The sequence below is a fragment of the Hemitrygon akajei genome, chromosome 10 (assembly GCF_048418815.1).
Source record: "Hemitrygon akajei chromosome 10, sHemAka1.3, whole genome shotgun sequence".
In the NCBI taxonomy this organism is placed as follows: domain Eukaryota; kingdom Metazoa; phylum Chordata; class Chondrichthyes; order Myliobatiformes; family Dasyatidae; genus Hemitrygon; species Hemitrygon akajei.
This window is the reverse complement of record NC_133133.1, coordinates 159,455,442-159,470,453: the sequence shown is the minus strand read 5'-3', so window position 1 is coordinate 159,470,453 and position 15,012 is coordinate 159,455,442. Positions and strand designations below refer to the sequence as shown.

Below are 15,012 nucleotides of genomic sequence, written 5' to 3'. Positions count from 1 at the left end.
ATGAACTGGCCATTTATATAGCTCAGGAAGAGTCTATGTGCAAATTAATGTGGTGTTAAGTACTCTAATAGAATCTCTGATACAGAATCACAACCAAATGTTAATATTCTGATGGATCTGAAATATATTTCTTATAATTGCTAGATTCTCCAGTGTACCTTTAACTCTTTATAAAAGATTGAAAACAAAATGACTGTTTTATTGGAAACAAATCACCTGTAAGTATGGTTCTTTGACTATATTTCTTTGAGGGAATGGGACCCGCTTTCGGGGTTTTACAACTGGCTGTTATTCGGCACGCCAAGGGCTCGTCTTCAGAGGTTCGAGATTTCGTGGCTCTGAAGACGGGGGAGTCAGAGGTCTGTGTCCGGGCAGGAGATCGGTGTGTCGTGGGAGATGGAGATCTTAGGGCACAGAGCTCAGAAAAGGCGAGGCAACAGAACCTTAATATCATAAACCAGCAAGTTGCTTGTTACGTCTCCTCCCTCACTGTGAAACAGAGACACCTCTTTCCCCCCTATTAGGGAGAGAGAGAGCCTGCGGCATTTCAAATACCACAGCGGGTGAACAAGCAGTCTTTGGAGTCACTGCGAGTCTGTGTCTTTGCTGTTGCTTTGCTCACTCTTGAGTGCTCGGTGGCGGGTGCCGATGCTTTGTTTTTTGCTGGAGGGGGGGATCGTTGCTTGCTGCCGCTTACACACGGGGGGGGGGATACTTTGGGGTTCTAACATTTAACTGTCATTCACTCTTTGGGGGCACCCCTCTGTTTTTCATGGATGGTTGCGAAGAAAAAGCATTTCAGGATGTATATTGTGTACATTTCTCTGACATTAAATATACCTTTGAGACCTTTGATAAGTAACTGGTTGATTCTGCAGAAAAATATTATCAACCAACAACTCGGGGGCAAGTCAAGGCCATTCTACAGGACACACTTCTGACATGTTGCAGCAGAATATTTACATGTATCTAAGTTCCGGAACTATTTGAAATTTAAACCCAATAATTGCCGCAGAACAAATTGTTCCTGTGCTTTCACTCATGAGAGAAACTCTCATAATTCATTCACAGCTTGTGAGGTCTGGGAACACGCAGTCAGTGTGCAGATTGTTTAAGCACAAACTTGATGTGAATGGAATTGTTTCTGAGATTCTAAAGGGGGACATTTTAACATAAGTATTAATGTCAATAATAAAAAGGAATAATTTGAGATTACTTGCTGTATTGCACTCAGTTTACAAGCGTAGTGCCAAAAGCCAAACCACTGGAATGAAGTGCACAAACTGATACTGCAGCCCTGAATAAGAATACTTATATTAATTAACTCTGTACAAGTTTATTTATGCAGACATGGTCAAGAGGTTCAGTTATTGTTCAGGCTGAACATCAGAATGGGAGAGAAATGTGATCTGAGTGATTTTGATTGTGGCATGATTGTTGGTGTCAGATATGGTGGTCTAAATATCTCAGAAACTGCTGCTCTCCTGGAAATTCCGCACATGGAAGTCTCTACAGTTTACAGAGAAAGGTGTGAAAAACAAAATACATCCAGTGTGCAGCAGTTCTGTTGGTGATACCGTCTTCATAATAAGAGAGGTCAGAGGAGAATGGTTCACGGGGGCAGGAAGATGACAGTAACTCAAGTAACCATACATTACAACAGTGGTGTGCAGGAGAGCATCTTTGAGTGCACAAAATGATTAACCTTTAAGCGGACGGGCTACAGCAGCAGAAGACCACAAGCATACACTCAGTGGCCACCTCATTGTGAAGAGGATCTACTTAATAATGCATAGGTTAGAAATAGCTTATGGGGTTTCTTCTCAGTACGTCTGGTGGACATGGTTAATTACAATTGCCTACTTGAGGAGAGAAAGTCTCAATGTAATGAAATAAAGCACAAATTTATCATTTACTCTCAGTGCCGATCAGAATGCATTATTTTTCATGTTAATGAAAAATAAACATCAAATCTATTGCAGCAATCAGGTATACTACGATTTCAAAAGGGACACAGTGTGGAAAGAGTTTTGCTAAAGGAGTACGGGAGAAGACAGAACACAACAACCAATTCGAATGAAGTCAAAACTGGAGCCAAAATGGCGACTATTGTAAATGACTGAGGTTGAAACATTTGTTACAGAGGGGCAATTTAAGACAGGAAGCGTTCACATTGACTGGAACAAAAAAGAAACAGGTGTGATTTATTCCCACTGGACTTGCAAGTGTAACACTGCACTAAGCTGTTTCAAAATAGAATATTTAAAGAAATCAGCAAAGTGTAAATTCAGAATTTACGAACTTTAGAGATAATTGCTGTCAAGAAAAGTTCATAGGTGTTAACTCATTCAAGATAGGAGGAAATCACTGAACACACCTTGAAAGAAATGACTCATTTATTCTGGTCAAGCTTCTACTCCAGATAAGACATTTGCATTAATGATTACAAGTTGCTCAAGTAAAATATTAAAAATTGGTCTGTGAGAAAAGTTTCTAACAGTGCTCGCTATTGTACAAACAAATCAGCCAGACAAAGTACCTGCTATGCTGACTTTTTCTTTGTGCTCTCGACCTATATTGTGTCTGACTCATGTCCTGATGACATCAGCCAACAGAGCTGAGATAATAATCCACAAATTGCAAACCACATTTCTACTCACCCGTTGATTATCTGAAGTCCAACCAAGGAAGCAGCCACCTTTAGAGAAACAATGAAGATATTAACAATAACCACAGCACATCTTATCACAGAAAGATTTATTTTTGATCATGTGAAAATAAACTGCTTAAGCTCAAGTTGAATACAAATGTTTTCTGTGTATTAATAGTTATTAGTAAAGCCATACCCTGTAAGAAACGGGGACAGCTCTTTTTCCCTTAGTAAGGAGAGAGAGAGCCTGTGGTATGTCGAATACCGGGTGAACGAGTAGTCTTTGGGGTACTGCAAGTCTGCGTCTTTATTGATGCTTAGCTACACTCTTGAGTGCTCAGTGGGGGGCGCCGATGATTTTTGCTGATGGGGTGGGTGGGGTCATTGCTTTGCTGCTGTTTATGCGTTGGAGGGGGGAGTTGGGGGGGCTTTGGGCTTCTAACATATAACTGTCAAACACTCTTTGGGGCACTCCTCTGTTTTCGTGGATATTTGCAAAGAAAAAGAATTTCAGGATGTATATTGTATACATTTCTCTGACATTAAATGTACCTGTTGAACCTATTGAACTGGAAAAGTAGAATTTACTTGTACACTTTGCTTAAGAACATCAGTAACTTTGCTGACAATGGGGTTTATATTGATCTTTGTTACAAGTGTATTTCTGGTTCAAAACATGTTTAATCTTCTAATTTGTTGGTTATTGTGCTTAATCCAGAGACCTATATTTTAGGCATCTTCTATTTGTGATTTAAAATAGCCAGAGGGCTTCTTCCATCTCTAATTTTGGGGATTCATGGCTATTGGAGACCTTTTTATCGCAATAGTTGGAGAAGGCCTGGTCCTCTCAGGATTCTTCGGGTTATGGACACTCCTGATTTAGCAAACCCCCTTCCTCTTCAATGAGGCTTAAAAACAGAAATTGTTCAAATTCTCACCCTAAATAATATTTTCAGGTGAAGTCTCACTGCTAACAAATTGGGCTTGAAGTACCATGTTTTAGAAATGGTTAACTTGAGATTGACCATATCTGATTACTTTTCAATGATTATTTTCAAACTGAACTGTATCCTCATGGTTAAAAACAGATCAGCTTGAGATTGAATCGCGGACCGAGAACACACTTGTATGAGTTCACTGGTGCGTTTTGTTCCTAGGGCCGCGTTTGGCATTACTTTGTAAGCCACAAAGCTGCAAAAGCACAAACCATCAAAATGTTCTTGAGTGCCATTCCTCCTAGAACATCCATGAGCAAACGGAGTGAATGCAAAAATTCTCACAGCGTTGTCACTTCTGCTTTGTAAAGGCTGAAATCTAGTCATATCAATATCTTGTACCTATCAATGCTCATTGGTTCCTCCTGTCATGTATTCAGCAGTGACTATACTCAAGAAGATTGTGGAGTCCCAGTCGCAGGGGATATTTTATATATATTTTAGATATTAATGATAGGAAAATAGGGTTAGTGCAGGAATGTGTTGGCACAGCCATGAACTGAATGAATGCCAGGGCACGCATGAGGTTAAAGATAGACTAGTCCTGCATCTATTTTGCGTGTTCTTCATTGTATTACAAACTCTAAATTTTCCCGTATTCCAAAAATATACGGATTAGTGTGTAACAGGGACTCATTGGGCTGTATCTCTAAGTATAAGAAAAGTTTATACAAAACCCTTTACTATCCAAGATATAAATATCCTGCAAGATTTTACTTTTGATTCTAGTTTGACACCATTTATACCTCATGGCTGAAGAAAGCAGCATTTTCCCTTACAGAGTCTGAAATGCGTTTATATTTCACTGAATGTACAAAATTTAAATGATGCAGCTCCAAGAGAAGGAAATTGTTGGACAAGTGCACAGTATGTTAAGTCTACTGCCACTCTGCTTATTATCTTACCTCAGCTGAAAAGATAACAAGGCAAAGGATGAGCACAGCAACCAAGCTGCGATTTAGTGTAACGTATCTGAGGTAAGTGCTCCATGTTGTAGTAACATTACGGATATCCTCATCATCACCGAAGCATTCCTAAAGGAAAACAGCAAGATACTCTGGATATTCAGTCTGTCTGTAATGAGGTTCCTCATCAAAGGACTTTTGAAAATCTAGATAAATTCCACCTGCCGCAATACAATTGTAAAAACTCACTGCTATCATGTCACAACATTCAGGAAGGTCGGTTCAAGCTATTGGAGTCGGTTGCAAACAAGAGGATTTTGAAGTAGATATTCAAGATGTAGAACAGTACAGTATAGGAAAAGGGCCTTTGGTCACCAGGCCTGTGTCGACCATGATGTCAATTTATACTAATTCCATCTGCTCTACATGGTCTGTAATCCCTCCACTCTCTGCCTGTTCATGCATCTTAAATGTTGCTTGTGTATTTGCTTCTACCACTTCCCCTGGCAGCGTATTCCAGGTATCTACCACCCTCTGGTAGAAACTTGTAAAGGTTCCCCACCCCCCCAGCATAAACCTATGCCCTCTCATGTTTGACATTTCCATCTTGGGAGAAAGAATCATACCACCTAACCTATTTATGTCTCTCTTAATTAATATACTTCTATCAGGTTACCCCTCAGCTTCCTGCACTGGAATACATTGTCTAAGGGATGATGGAGGCAATTACTATCACAATATTTACGAAGTATCTGGGCAAGCACTAAATTACCAAAACAACGTAGGCTACACTCCAATTGCTGGTAGCTAGGATTAATACAAATGATGATTGGCAAGCACATGGAGGGCTATTTCTGTGCTGTATCAAGTTCAAACTCTAGTTGTCATTCAACCATACATGAATTCCTATGAATACAGTCAAGTAAGACAGCGCTACTCCAGGGCCAAGGAGCAAACACTGCACCAACAGTCATACACAGCACAGCACACATATAGCATAAGATAGTAGTAGTCACACAAAAAAAATTCCAGATCCCTGAGTCCATGAATGTTGTGGCAATCTGCGGTCCAATACGATACAGTTTGTCTTCTGCCGAGCTAACATGATGGGGGGTGGGGGGGGCGGTGTGTGGGAGCAGCGCCGGTTCCAGTCCGGATGCCGAGCGCTTGACTCTGACGCCTCCCCCGGCGGCTGCAAACAGGCGACACTGCAGCTTAGCGCCTAGTCCCCGCTTTGACTGGGGCCATGCAGCTCCCCCACTGCCAATAAACCAATTAATTGATTTGCAACATTTCACACTCTATAAAGATCCATCAATGCACATTTTGTCAGGGCAAATTGCAGGTATTTCTTTTTAACTCAGCTAACTTTTTTTTATGTTAACTCCATCTATTTGTCTTAATTTTGCTCAGAAATAAAGCAAAGAAATGGAGTTAGGGGAAACATTGGTCAAGGTCTGAATGCATGACAAAATAAACTTGGTGAACTAAATGACCTCCTTGTCGTTCCTATGTCTGTTTAGATACTGGATGACGAGCCTTCCTAATCTAATCTCTCTGGTACATGTGAGGAAACAGTTCAGTAACATAACCCAAACTCTGTAAGTAACATCTATTCTCTCATTAGCTACATATCTTCAGACTGAAATTGTTGAGAAATATTTTCCTCATGTCTCCATCCCTGTCCAACTGCTAATGTTCCCGTTTGGATTTTTTAGGCATACCTTACAGCTTCAACACTTGTTTTGCACAAAATATTATTTTTCCTAAACTATTCAACTTCTTCATTCAACTAATTAACTCTTCATGAAATTAGTGACTGGGGGGGAGGGGCAAGTGGAACTAGAAGCCGAGAAACCTTTTAATTTAACATCTTCATAGAGAATAGTTTTGAATCTGTTCTTATGTCATGCAATACCTGCATTGCTGTGTTATTTTTATCATTTTGTTCCTCTATTATGGTAAACATTAAGTTATAGCTTTCAGTACTGGGGTTTTCAACATACCTTTAGATCTTCTTCATTTATTTCTTCACTAAATTCAAAAGATCCATCTTCAGATAGACGCCTTGAGTAAATATCAATATCTGAAGAAGCAAAGTTGGTCTGAGAGGCTAAGGAGAGCTTGCGTACTGCACTACGGCGCAAGTGAGTTTTACTCTGAGCTGTGGAAGAGTTAGTCATGAAAGCCAGAACAGACTGGCGACGATGAGAACGAAATGACATCTCGCTTTTGAATAAACTACTGCGGGGCTGTGCGGGCTCCCCCAGTTCATTCTCAGGAATGATGGAAAAGCGCCTTTCCCCTGGCTCGTTGTCGCCATCGTCCACCCCGTTTGTCTGTGGGTACGGCAAAGCCGTTTGTATGAGGGAAAAATTCTTGTTTGAAGTTAGTGGATTGAGCTTAAGTGAGGATTTTCTTCTCTCAATAAATTCTGTTGGCGGTTGCTTAAACGATGCTTTCCGAGTTTCACTGAAGCCACCTAAACCCGCCCCGTCTCCTGAAGATACAGAACAGCGGCGAAGGGTTTCGGTCAGAATCGAGCTTCTTCTTTCAGCACTAAAATTGTCGAAATCCTCTGAACCCAGCAGCTGTGAACTGAAGTCGGGCCTTTCACCCTGAAGTTCAGAGAAGGTTCCGTAGAAGTAGCAGTGGCCCTCATGCAGAAGTAGAACTTTATCTGCCTTCTTCAAGTGCTCCAGTTTTGAAGTCACCAAGATTCGAATTTTGTTTGCCATGAGTTTACAAAGACAGCTGTTAAAAAAGCATAAATTGAAATCACCTCTGTTTCCTTTAGAACAATGAGACTTTGTTTAAGATGTGAAAGATTCATTATTATGAATTATACACAAATAATATATCCTCTACATTAACATATGTGGATGCACTTTGGTTTAAATATAAGCAAGAGAGATTCTGCAGATGCTGGAAATCTTGAGCAACATACACAAAGTGGTGGAGGAACTCAGCTAGTCAGGCAGCATCTAAAGAGGGGAATAAACAATTGACTCAGCCGGAAATGTTGACTGCTTATTCCCCTCCATAGACGCCGCCTGGCTTGCTAAGTTCCTCCAGCACTTGGTGTATGTTGATCCAAAATGAAAGAATTGTGAGTCATTTGATGCAGAATGAAAATGAACATAAAAGATTAAATGCTCAACTGGTGGTTCTGTGAGTTGGAAGCACAATAGATTCAGATTCTCTGATTGTATAATCTGCTTTGGGTCAGCTTTATCTGACACTTATTATATAATGCACTTGATTCTGAATAGCATCAGCAAGTGAGTGATCTGACTCACAGAAGTCAGATCTCATTAATATTACACCATGAAAGTGATACACTGATGAACCTACATCTCAGTTAAACTTTTTGTTTTATTTTTAATGGATTTGGAGCTATTAAATTATTTAAAAACTGGGTTCAATAGTGCAATCTTCTTAGAGATACCTTTCAAAAATGTTCTTCTCTGTTGTCAAATCTAGGTGACTAAATGGTGAATCCAGTAGATATAGATCAGCATCTTTATACAGTGCCCTATGGACAAATAGAAATAAAGTAAAACGGGTTAGTCAAAAATGGGCTGGATCTCACTGGCCAGTCAGTGCCTGCTGTGGTATTCAGAAGCAATGGCATTTAACAGTTTAAGCTGCAGTAAAGTCCAGAACATTATTAGATGCTCAAAACATGGACATTGACAGAATAGAGCACCAGATTTGTCAGTTTAATCTGCTGATGGATTCTCTGATTTGGTTGCAGGGACTGGTTTAGCTGGAGTAGCCCCGCTTTGCATCAAAATTACACACCAGGTGGTTTTGCAACAGCAACTTCTCACTCAACATCGGTAAAACTACAGAACTGATTGTTGACTTCAGGAAGGGGAAGGAAGGCAAACATATGTCAGTCTATAAGAGCAAACATGAGGAAATCTGCAGATGCTGGAAATTCAAACAACAGCACACACAAAATGGTGGTGGAACACAGCAGGCCAGGCAGCATCTATAGGGAGAAGCGCTGTCGACATTTCAGGCCGAGGCCCTTCGTCAGGACTAACCGAAAGGAAAGATAGTAAGAGATTTGAAATCAGGTTACTATCGATACAATGCTCCTCAGACAGGATGAAGAGGTCAATACTCCCCAATGCCATTAGGCTTTACAATTCTACCGCCAGGACTTAAGAACTTTTTAAAAGCTATTATTAATGCTTTTTGAGATAGTGATTTAGATGCATATCATATTTTTTACTGAGTTAAGTATTGTATGTAATTAGTTTTGCTACAACAAGTGTATGGGACATTGGAAAAAAGTTGAATTTCCCCATGGGGATGAATAAAGTATCTATCTATCTATCTATCTATCTATCTATTTACAAGGATGTTCTCTGGATTGGGGAGCATGCCTTATGACAATAGGTTGAGTGAACTTGGCCTTTTCTCCTTGGAGCGACGGAGGATGAGAGGCGACCTGATAGAGGTGTATAAGATGATGAGAGGCATTGATTGTGTGGATGGCCAGAGGCTTTTTCCCAGGACTGAAATAGCTAACACAAGGGGGCATAGTTTTTTGCTGTGTGGAACTACCGGTAGGTACAAGGGGGATGTCAGAGGCAAGTTTCTCATGCAGAGAGTGGTGGGTGTGTAGAATGCATTGCTAGCGATGGTGGTAGAGGTGATTACAATAGGGTCTTTTAAGAGTCTCTTAGTACATGGAGCTTAGAAAAATAGAGCGCTATGCAGTAAGGAAATTCTAGGCAGCTTCTAGAGTAGGTTACATGGTCAGCAAAACATTGTGGGCTGAAGGGCCTGTAATGTGCTGTAGATTTTCTATGTTTCTGTGTTGCTACATTGGTGGTTCGGCAGTGGATACAGCCAGCAGTTTTAAATTCCTGGACATTAACGTATCAGATTATCTGTTATGGGTCCAGCACAGAGATGCATTCACAATGGAGGTGTGCAGCACCTTCACTTTCTTAGAGGATTGAGGAGGTTGTATGTAATTTTCTACTTCAATTTTAACAGCTTTTAAATGTCCCTGAATGTCCGAAGTATTAAAATAATTCCAGTTTCTTGTAACAAAAAAAAATGCAAACTGCAGGGGTTCTCAACCTGGGGTCCAGGACCCCTTGCTTAATGGGAATCCCCATGCTAGAGGAAGCCTGTGGTCTCAGGAGAACAGTTGACGTTTTTGATCAAAACCTTGCGTCAGGATTACATTCACTCATTTCACAGCTGCTGAAGTGTTGTCCCCACGCCTTGAGGCGTGTGCATCAGGTGTAGACGCTCCACATTTTATCACCTGAGGTATGATCTCCAAATTGTTCATGGAGCTGGACCCCAGGTGAGGAAACACTGTTGATTAAATTAATCATTTTTTGTAGGTACTGCTTAAAAGGATGATCATACCTGAGGTTCTCAGATATTACTTCCAACGCAAATACATAATTGTCCTTCAGTTTAAATTTTTTCTCACAATCTTAAAATTGTAATGCAAACCTTGCCAAACAGATTCGTGCTCGCTGACCTCCACTGAGAGTAATCCCTCCATCTCCGAGGACAGTCTTATCCTTGTTCGGAAACAGTGTGAAATCCTGGGCGGAGAAAAGTAGATTTAAATACAGGAGATACTGAAGATGCTTGAAATCCAGAGTAATACACACAAAATGCTGAAGGAACACAGAGAGTCAGGCAACAAACAGTCGACATTTTGGGTCCTGGTGAAGAGTCCTGGCCTGAAACGTCGACTCTTTAAACTAAATTCATAATATTTGGAAACCGTGTACCAAACTCATATAGTAGACTTAGAATAAATGATGTTGAAATTGATAAGGTATCTGAAACAAAATTATTAGGAGTGGTAATAGATAGTAAATTAAGCTGGAAACGACAAATAAATTATGTCAAAGCAAAAATGTCAAAATCTATTGCAATAATGTTCAAAGCGCAAGATTTCTTAGATCAGGAATCTTTGTATACATTATATTGTTCACTTATAGTACCATACATGACTTACTGTGTAGAGGTACGGGGAAATACATACAAAACAAATACAAATTCCATTTTTCTACTCCGAAAGAAAGTTATATGAATTGTAAATAAGACTAGTTATTATGAGCCAATCAATCCACTACTTATTCAACTAAACACTTTAAAATTCAGAGATTTTTTAGATTTTAAAATAATACAAATTATGTACAAAGCAAAAAATGGACAGCTACCACAAAGTATCCAAAGGTTGTATAAAGTGAGAGAAAATCAACATGATTTGAGAGGAACATGTATATTTCAAAAACAAAGGATAAGAATAAATGTAAAAAATCATTGTATTTCAGTCAGAGGGGTGAATCTATGGAACAGTTGTAGTGAGAATTTAAAAATATGCACTTAAGTTTAAAAATTATTTTAAAATTATTTAATGAATAAACATAAAATACTTGACTTAAGATGAATGAGAGTAATGTAAATGAGATTTGGAATTGGATTTTGTGTTAATAGATTATGATTTTTTTTTGTTTTTGATGTGATGATTGATGCCAAATATGTTGTTGTATACGTAAGAGGGGTAGAAGTAATAACCTGTAGCTTCAGCCTATATCCTTTGGGTCTGTTTTAAAGAATATCTATGTTTTTTGTTGTAATTTTGTCCTATGAAATCATCATTGTAAACGATGCTTTTTGTTCTGTTTGTACTGACCAAAATAAATTAATTTCATTTCAAACAAAAAGAAATAAATTTCTTTTTCTTATTGATTTTTTTAATGCATTTTCTACAACACTACAAATAAAAAACCCCAAAACAAAGTAGAAAATTAGTACAGTGCAAGATAAACATACAATAGTAATATAATACAAAATAAGATAATTGAGAAAGCACCCAAATTTAAATCATGTAAAGTTAGTATCCTCCCCAAGACCCACAACAAAAAAACTCCAGACCAACCAAAACAAAATGTAGAAAATATAAATCAGAACATTCAAACCCCCAAAACTGTAAATACACTTGAAAACAGAAGATAATAATGCCTACTACCAAAAAAAAAAGAGCTGAAAGCAAGGGACTGAAAAAAAAACTTAATTAAGAGGAAAATTATGAAAATACTCAATAAAACATCCCCAGACCTTATGAAACTTTATATCCGAATTAAGAATTGAATAATGGATTTTTTCAAGGTCTAAACAGGACATGATATCGTTAAGCCATTGAGCATGCGTGGGCAGGGCAACATCTCTCCATCTAAGGAGGATTAGACGTCTAGCCAGGAGAGAAGCAAAAGATAATATTCGACATTTAGTCGAACTCAAGCGTATATCTGTCTCACCCAAGAAACCAAACAGAGCAATTAAAGGGTTAGGTTCTAAGTGGTGATTCAGAATACAGGATAAAGTTATAAAAACATCTTTCCAAAACTTCTCTAAGCTAGGACAGGTCCAGTACATATGAATAAGAGAAGCCTCGCCACTTTTGCATTTATCACAAAGAGAACTAATATTAGGGTAAAATCAAGATAATTTAGATTTGGACATATGGGCTCTATGAACAATCTTAAACTGTAAAAGGCAGTGGCAAGCACAAAGAGAGGTTGAATTAACCAATTTGAGAATCGAATCCCAAATCTCATCAGATTAAGGGATATTTAAGTCATGCTCCCAAGCCATTCTAATTTTATCCACAGGGGCACGCCATAAGGATACTAATTTATCACGGATAAATGATATTAAGCCATTACCCAGTGGATTAATAGAAAGAAAGAAATCCATAGCATTTTTCTCGGGCATTTCAGGGAAGTTGAGAATTAAAGGATTGATAAAGTGTCTGATTTGGAGATATCTAAAGAAATGGGCATTAGGCAGATTGAACTTAGCAGAGAGCTGTTGAAAGGATGCGAAGCGATTATCGATAAAAAGATCTTCAAAATGTCTAATGCCCTTCCTATACCAATCATAGAATGTTGAATCATACATAGTAGGTAAAAAAAGGATGATTATGTAAGATAGGACCAGAAAGGGAAAAAACCATAAAAACCATAAAATTTCTTAAACTGGGCTCATATTTGCAAAGTATGTCTAACAAAAGGATTAAAAATTAGTCTAGACAAACTACCAGGGAGTGCAGAACCAAGAAGTGCAGAAATAGATAGATCTTTAGTGGAATTCAGCTCCATTGCTACCCAATTAGGGCACTCAGATTGGCTATGAAAAAAAGACCAAAAGATAGTGCAACGAGGTGTTAGCTGCCCAGTAGTATAAACGAAAATTAGGTAAGGCCATGCCACCCTCTTTTTTAGATTTTTGAAGATAAACTTTATTAATTCTAGAATGCTTATTCTTCCACAGATAGGACAAAATAATAGAGTCTAAGGAATCCAAAAAGGTTTTAGAAATAAAAATTGGGATAGATTGAAATAAATATTAAAATTTAGGGAGAACATACATTTTAACAACGTTAATACGACCTACCAAGGACATAGATAGAGGTGACCATTGTGACAGACTCTGTTTTGTAGTGTATAAAAGATTGGCAACATTTTCATGAAAAAGATCTTTAAACTTCCTTGTAACTGTAATACCAAGGTAAGTAAATTGATTATGAACTACTTTAAAGGGGAGGTCACGAAATGCTAATACTTGTGCTTCTTTATTAATTGGGAAAAGTTCACTCTTATGTAAATTAAGTTTATAGCCAGAAAACTGGCTAAATTGATCAAGAAGTGAAAACATTGGAGGTAAGGATGTGGATGGAATTGAAAGAAAAAGTAATAGATCATCAGCATAAAGAGAAACTTTATGCTCAACACCCCCCCTCCAAATCCCGGTCAATTCAGGACAGCTTCGGAATGCTTTCGCCAGAGGTTCCACAGCCAAATCAAAAAGAAAGGGACTTAAAGGGCATCCTTGATGGGTGCCACGTTTGAGGTTAAATAACTGGGATTGCTAAGAATTAGTCAAAACAGAGGCGGTAGGACATAGATACAGCAATTTGATCCAAGAGATAAAACTTTGACCAAAGTCAAATTTTTCTAAAACTGCAAAGAGGTAGTTCCACTCTATACGATCAAATGCTTTCTCTGCATCGAGAGAAATAACGCATTCAGGAATCTCAGTTGAAGGTGAATATAAAATATTAAATAAACGCTGCATGTTAAAAAAAGGAAGACGGTTTTTAATAAAACCAGTTTGATCATCAGAAATAATAGAGGGAATAACAGTTTCTAATCTATGAGCCAAGACTTTGGCCAAGATTTTAACATCAACATTAAGCAAAGAGATCGGCCTGTATGAGGAACACTCTGTTGGGTCTTTACCCTTTTTTAATAAAAGAATAATACATGCCTCATTAAATGAGGGTGGCAATTTACCATAGTTAAATGAGTCAGATAGTACTGAGAGTAACTGAGGAGAAAGGAGTGAAAAGAATGATTTATAAAATTCTATGGGGAATCTCCAGGAGATTTGCCTGAAGACAGTGCAGAAATTGCAAAAGATATTTCTTCTGAAGATATAGGCTCATTGTTTTGCTTTAAAATCAGATGAAAGCGAAAGAATATTCAGAGTATTTAAGAAAAGATCAACAGAAATATTCTCATTCAAAGATTCAGAGGAATAAAGCCGAGAGTAAAAATTTTTAAATACGTCATTAATTTCTGAGTGATCTGATTTAATATCCCCATTCTCCTTCCGGATCGTTGTGATATGTTGTTTAGCTTTAGAACGCCTCAACTGATTAACTAGAAATTTACCAGATTTGTCACCATGAATATAAAAGCGACTCTTATTTTCAAGAAGTTGACGTTCAACAGGTTGAGTAGAAAGAAGGTCAAATTTAGTTTGAAGTTCTACACGCTTCTTATATAATTCAGGGTTATTAGTTTGAGCATACAATCGATCTAATTCTTTAATCTGATTAATTAGGTTTAATCGATCTATACGGGACTTTCTATTAAGATTTGCTGTATATGAGATTATTTGACCCCTCAAATATGCTTTCATGGCATCCCAGACAATCTGGGATGACATTTTAGATGACGTATTAGTGTTTAAATAAAAAGTTATCTGATCCTTAATAAGTTTTAGAAAATCATCGTCCGATAATAAAGTCGGGTTAAAACGCCAATGTTTATTCCTCTGAGGGAGACCAGGAAAATTTAGAGACAAAGTAACTGGAGCATGATCAGAAATTAGTATACTCTGATAGTCACAAGAATGGACAAATGAAATAAGTTGATTATCAATTAAAAAATAGTCAATTCCAGTAAAGGTATGGTGAACATGTGAAAAAAAGGAATAATCTCTCTCAGTAGGACGAAGGAAACGCCATATATCAGAGATACCATAATTAGAAAGAAAAGAGTGAATAGCTAAAGCAGATTTAGTAGGTGATCTAGTAACAGGGGACAATCAATCCAAATTGGGATCTAACCAGCAATTAAAGTTGCCACCCAGTATAAGAGAATATGAATTTAAATCTGAT

The 15,012-nt window shown here is 38.1% G+C and overlaps 1 protein-coding gene across 1 annotated transcript in view; it reads right to left on the bottom strand.

Moving 5' to 3' along the window:
* The window catches only part of cftr (CF transmembrane conductance regulator), a 150,171-nt gene that overhangs the window by 38,100 nt on the left and 97,059 nt on the right, over positions 1-15,012 (bottom strand). The window contains exons 12-16 of the mRNA XM_073059522.1: positions 10,041-10,135; positions 7,999-8,085; positions 6,557-7,304; positions 4,551-4,679; positions 2,661-2,698 (exon numbers count right to left, since the gene is read on the bottom strand). Of these exons, the coding sequence (XP_072915623.1) occupies positions 2,661-2,698; positions 4,551-4,679; positions 6,557-7,304; positions 7,999-8,085; positions 10,041-10,135 (1,097 nt within the window). The remainder of the gene's footprint in view (positions 1-2,660; positions 2,699-4,550; positions 4,680-6,556; positions 7,305-7,998; positions 8,086-10,040; positions 10,136-15,012) is intronic.